Source organism: Crocodylus siamensis, chromosome 4 (assembly GCF_052110815.1).
Source record: "Crocodylus siamensis isolate JL-2025a chromosome 4, ASM5211081v1, whole genome shotgun sequence".
NCBI classification, from domain to species: domain Eukaryota; kingdom Metazoa; phylum Chordata; order Crocodylia; family Crocodylidae; genus Crocodylus; species Crocodylus siamensis.
Window position 1 is genome coordinate 235075088 of NC_143398.1, and position 6000 is coordinate 235081087.

The following is a 6000-nucleotide window of genomic DNA, read 5'->3' on the forward strand; positions in this document are numbered from 1 at the left end:
GCACATTTACCAGCATTTAGTACATATTATAAGCTTCCTTGGCAGGGGGAGGGAACCTCTCTCAGCGCAGGAAAAAACCCACTCTCTTGATTCTAACCAATCACTTAAAATCAAAAGGGACAGACAAATACATATTCTAAAAGGGAAAGTTGCTGAAAATTGACTATCTTTGTTCCTCTGTCCAATCACTTCTCGCGCACTTTGATCAAGGTCTATCCTTACCAAGCATTGCGTATCAATCCCTACACATTACTATGCAAATGCTGCACTCCCCTTCCTAGGGCACGTTATATTTACACTTTTAGGTGTGCAAACACTGCGCAAGTTTCACAAAATAAATAGAGATTTCAAACAGGAATCTCAGAGCAGCTCCACTTTTGCAATGTTCCACAATGTGGGGCCTGCCTGGGCAAACAAGTGTATTCAGGCAACTTTGAACCACCTCTTCGAGCTAGCTACCTCTACTGCCATGAACGCTCTCTAGCTACTCTGCCTCCACAGCTCAGGGTATGTAACTTCTGACTCTCAGAGCATATTACCATGATTTACATTTTAGTAGCTGATGCTTACAATTCTAAGTTGAAGACCCCAGAGAGGGGAAGCAATTGTGAAACAACCTTCAGAACAGTGGTCCTCAACCTTTCTAGACTCAGAACCCCTCATTAGACAAAAGACAGCCTTAGAAAAAATGCCAGATCTTGGCTTTAACTCATTTTTTGACGACAGAAAAATAATAGAGCAATTATTCTATTGCAAAGAATGCAAAAAAACTACAAGAGTCAGAAAGTGCTAGTATAGCATGGCACGCTGTGGCACCTTCAAAATGATCTCACGGCCCTGGCACCTTGGTTGAGAATCACTGTTTTAGAGAGAAGGATTTCTTAATTAAGAATTGTACAGGTTTTGTGCTTATAAACACAATGCTGCTTTTAGATCTTATGTTTGAAGACTCTGAATAGCTAAACAACACTTTCCGCTTTCCCAACTTACATTTTTTGGCCAATTGTAGAGTTTTCCTGAAACAACAGATCAACATCAATGTCAAAGCTGCAAGTAGTAATGCACCACGTCATGCCCCCAACCACCTGCAAGGAACAGAAACATGTTCTTGTTATGTTTGAAGAGGAGGAAAGGGAAAACAAACAGAATCAAAGGGTTTCCACAAAATGAACATTTCTTCATATTTTCTATCTTAATACAGTAAGATTCATATTCCATCTAGTGCCCCATTACAATTTGTTTATAAAGAGAGGGAAGTGAAAGCAGGACCACCTCTGTTGTGTTATAGATTAGCCTCTTGATTCCCTACTTATGAGAAAGTTCTTCAACATGCAAGTAAGCAAAAAAAAAATGAAAACCAAAATCAAACAAGCCAAGAACACTTCATGATAGACAAAGATTACAGAAAAATAACATCAAGAGGTTATTTTAGAAGACAGTGACCTGTAAAAACTGAACAAGCAGTAACTGCATGCAAATGTGCCTTCATCTATCTAATAAGAGTTTTGTCACTACTATGCTTTTTATTACTCATATTAAAATAGCACCTGAAGGCCAAAATGCTACACAAGTGGTTTTCAACCTTTTTAGACTCAAGGCACTCCTCAGAAAGGGCCGGCTCTTAGTTTTCACATTTTTTCTGTTTTGACAACAGAAAAATAATAGAGCAATTCTTCTGTTGCAAAGAACTCAACGTCCACAACAGGTCAGAAAGGATTTCAAATTGTTTTTAACATTGTTAAATGTCTTGTTTTATCTTGTGAATCACGTTTGCACAGCTAACGGTACTATCATTACATGACACCCCTGGAAGGATATCAAGGCACCCCCGGGGTGCCAGGACACCCTGGTTGAAAAAAAATAAAAATTGCTGTGCTAGACATTACAAACACCTAAAAGAAAGGTGCCTGATCTAAACAGGTGTTCAATCCTGGTCCCACAACTCTTTATGCACTTGCTCATCTTTAGGCATTCACAGAATCACAGAAAATGAGGGTGGGAAGGGACCTGAGGGGGTCATCTAGTCCAACCCCCTGCTCAAAGCAGCACCATCCCCAACTAGATCATCCCAACCAGGGCCAGGCCTTAAAAACTTCCAAGGATGGAGATTCCACCAGCTCTCTAGATAGCTCATTCCAGTGCTTCACCACCCTCCTAGTGAAAGAGTTTTTCCTACTATCCAATCAAAACTTCCTTTGCTGCAACTTGAGACCATTGCACCTTGTTTTATCTGCCACCACTAAGAATAGTCCAGCTCCATCCTCTTTGAACCCCCCATTCAGGTAGTTAAAGGCTGCTATCAAATCCCACCCCCCCTCAGTCTTCTCTTCTTCAGACTAAATAAGTGCAATTCCTTCAGCCTGGGAAGTAGTTTCATTGACATCAAAAGCACTACTCCGGTATTCAAAGTGAACTAGAGATCAATTTGCAAGACAGAAACCTAAATACGCGCAACAGCCAAGAGGAACGGAGGCCAAAGAGATGAAGTTATTTAACCAAGAACACGTAGAGAGTCGGACCACGGATAGATGTTCCGTTTGAAGTGCTCCAAGTGCCTGTGAACTACAAACAGTGAGGGTACAAACATCTGTGTCTGATAAAGCACTTCAAAAACAATCCTTGAAAAAAGGAGGTACTTCTTTGAAACACATACTCAAACATCTGCACCAGTCAGTGGAGCCTAATAGCAGCTTGCTCACTCCTCCAGAATCCCAGAGTGCTCTGCTCCCCACACACACATTACAATCGGTCTTCCTTGGGAAGCTCCAGAGACCAGAAGCCAGGAAGCATGCAGGGATTCCTCCTCTCCAGCCCCTGCTATGTGCTCTGATGACCACACTGAAGCATAGGACTGGGAGAATCACTGCATGTTTGCACAGAGCTGAAGCACTGCAAATTGGAGCAGTATCTGGAATGCTTCAAATGAAAGTCTGCCCGTACTCCACATGGCAGGACCTAGGCAGAATCCAGGTTTCCATACATCTAGAACGCACCACACGGCCATCTAGCTAAATACTAACTCAGACTGGCTATGAAATATTCCTTATTTATTAGTGCCTTCTGATATTAGCACTTTCTTATTAGCATTTCTGGTAGACAGATTATCTACTGCAACAGAAGAAAGAGACAGGGAGGGAGAGAGTGAGGTGATTTAATGTGTGTGTTAAAAGCGCTGACAACAAATCTATAAGATGCTCTATATAGCAAAACATCTTAGAGTTTCACTGGAAGCACTTGTGCATGCGAGCAGCTCCTTTACAGAACCAGAATATAAATATGCCATTCCCGCAATTTTTATCTACAAGGAGCATGTCCCTAAAGCAGCCAATTCCACTGATCCAGTTACAGGATCAAGTCCTTCAACACTCTACATTTTTGGCTAACTGTACAAACCACAACTGATTATGAAATTGTAACGCAACTGTCAGTGGCCTGAGGAAGCCAAAGGTTTATAGTATAGAGTAGAGGCTGGCAACCTCTAAATAACAGCAGACCACATTAACACAGTTCAGTTAGAGCACAGGGCACCACCAGTGACCTGGACGCTGCTTCCCCCACCACTGATTGCCACTGCCATCCCAGCATAGGCTGGATCAAATCTTTTCATGGGCCGGCTCCAGCCTGCTGACCTTAGGCTATACCAGGGTCAGCAGCTTACAAGATGGACAAGCACACTGCAGAAGGGACGAGCCCGTTCACAGGCTCTGGAATAGCTGTAAGATATGCGCTTTAAGACAGGGGTTGAGGATTTGTCATATTCTCAGTGGTTAAACCAGACAAACCTCTTTAAGAATAAACTTAGCAAAGCCTCACATGTCGTTGAGGACAGAGGCCCCTCTAGCAACCTTTCCAAAGTATTACCTCCTTTCCCAAAATGTTTCTACTGACAAGCCAACAATAACTTCCTTTTCCCTTTTTTTAATAAAAACTTAGCAGCTGAATATTTTCCTTAAGAAAGCTTCTTTTCAGTTCCCTCTCAATACGGCTTATTTTCTGCATGAATGGTTCTTTTTATATCCATGGTGCCAATGCTTCCCTCCCCCCCAGTAAAACTCACAGTTTTACATTAACAAGTTCAATGTCCTTAGTTTTTGGGTCATTCAAATTATACAGGCAGGAGGCATAAGTGTAGCTAAATGCACATGTATGCACACAAACAACTCCAGTGAGATCAATGGAGCTACGCACACACACAACTGTTTAATGGAGCTACGCACACACACAACTGTTTGCAGGACCGGGCTTGGTTTTGTTTACCGTTCCTCTAACCACAAATATGTTGGGTACCATACACATCATAAAATAATTTCATACACTGCAAGTCTTTTTTTCTAGCCTGAAACAATTAACCCAAACTTGAGAACAGCATCTAGTATTTACAGGAAATTGTGTCTAAATAATAATGTTGAACTACAGTCTCACCTTGTCAAAAGGGGACAGCCCTTTGATTCTTGCCCTGAAATATCCAGCTGCTACCAGCAGCTCCAAAATTTCAGTCAACTTGATGTTTTGTTCCTCATCTTCTCGGGTTTCAACCTAACAAATAAAGAACATAAAATCAACTCTAGTTTAAGGATATTTCATCATCCCTCCTATTCCTCTTACCTTCCAACATTAACAGTCCAGAGACTTCCTACATTAAAAAGGGAAGCTAACATGCCCATCGCCTTCCTTTGGGCTCTTGAGGACTTCCTTTCACCTATTACAGCAATTACATGCACTAAAAACAAAATACTAGGCAAGCACTTAGCATTGCTAGAGGCCTGTAACACAAAATAAGGGATCTCTGATGAAAGCAATTGCTCTTGTATTTGTTCTCTCTCTCACCTGCTTTTAAATTAAATCCACCCCCAATACTTATGGTCACAGAAGAGGCATTTGACACTTGATTTTTCAGGCTTCTGCTACGTCTACACCCCAAATGTAATATTCGCCATCAGTTCTGCATGAAGACGGGAACACAAATTTGTATACGGCGTGTAGAAAAGTAACAATTTTGACCCGATGCAAAAAGCCAGGTGACGGTGAAGGCTCACGCTGATCCCCACGCAGCGACTGTGTGCATTGCCACCAGACCGCGCTGGCACGAACCCGTGTCGCCCGCCGGCATCACGAGCACCGTGCCTCCAATTTTCCAGGTGGAAAATCCGAGGGGAGAAGTCCCCGAGACTTAACGACCCAAACTCGTCCTCCTTTCCCCCCTCTTCGATTAGGAAGCCGCTTACAGCCCTCGCCGCAGGCTTTTGCAAGGGCAGGAGACCCCCCCCCCGCCCCAGACCTCGCCAGCGGTTTGACTGGAATGGAAGCAAACCCCTGAGAACGGGCAGCCCTCGCGCGGCTCCCTTGCGTCTTTTCTCCACCGATAAAAGCACGCAGCCAGGTGCTGCCTTCCTCCAGGGGCACCCAGGCAGGCCTGTCCCCGGGGCTGGGGCATCCCCTCCGCGGGGGCTGTGAGCCCCCGGGGGCAGACGGCAGCTGGCGCCAGGCCGGCGCAGACCCTGCAGCCGGTTCAGGGGAAGGAGAGGGGCTGCGGGGAGGAAGTTGCACAACCGCGCAGCGCAGCCCGGGCCCGGCCGCCGGCCAAGCGCCGGGCGGCAACGCGGCCTACCTCGGGGGGCTCCTGCCCCTTGGGGCCGCCCATGCCGCCCGCTGTCACGTCCGCGGGCCCGGCCCCCGCCCTCGCGCAATGGTTCGCCCCGCTCGCCGCCTGCCCGCGCGCTCGGGCCGTGCCACTCGCTGGCGGGGGGGGCGGGGCTGGAAGCGGACGGGAGCCTCATGTGACTGCTTGGGAGCTGGCCCCGCCCACCCTGCGCCATCCCGCCTCTCCTCCTCCTCCCCGGGCCGCCTGCGCGGTTTGCCCCGCGTTCGTGCTCGGGGGCGAAAGCCGCTGTGCTTGACAGACGTGCCAGCGCCTCCTCTGCCTCCTTTACCCAGCTTTAACGCGGTTTAACTTCGACTCCCTTTCTAGGACGCATTGGCCCTCGTCCCTGAGGTCGACCT

At 46.3% G+C, this 6000-nt stretch overlaps 1 protein-coding gene across 4 annotated transcripts in view; it reads right to left on the reverse strand.

Annotated features, from left to right (window-relative positions):
- The window catches only part of CCDC93 (CCC complex scaffolding subunit CCDC93), an 87230-nt gene extending 81465 nt beyond the window's left edge, over positions 1 to 5765 (reverse strand). For 2 of the 4 annotated variants that reach the window (XM_090045904.1, XM_090045903.1), the window contains exons 1-3: positions 5609 to 5765; positions 4423 to 4536; positions 991 to 1085 (exon numbers count right to left, since the gene is read on the reverse strand). In XM_090045904.1, coding sequence (XP_089902030.1) covers positions 991 to 1085; positions 4423 to 4536; positions 5609 to 5641 — 242 coding nt within the window. In that variant the 5' untranslated portion in view covers positions 5642 to 5765. Of the gene's footprint in view, positions 1 to 990; positions 1086 to 4422; positions 4537 to 5311; positions 5538 to 5608 lie in introns of those variants that run through there. The other 2 variants (XM_090045901.1, XM_090045902.1) reach the window with 2 other exon arrangements.
- Between the last annotated feature and the right edge of the window lie 235 nt (positions 5766 to 6000).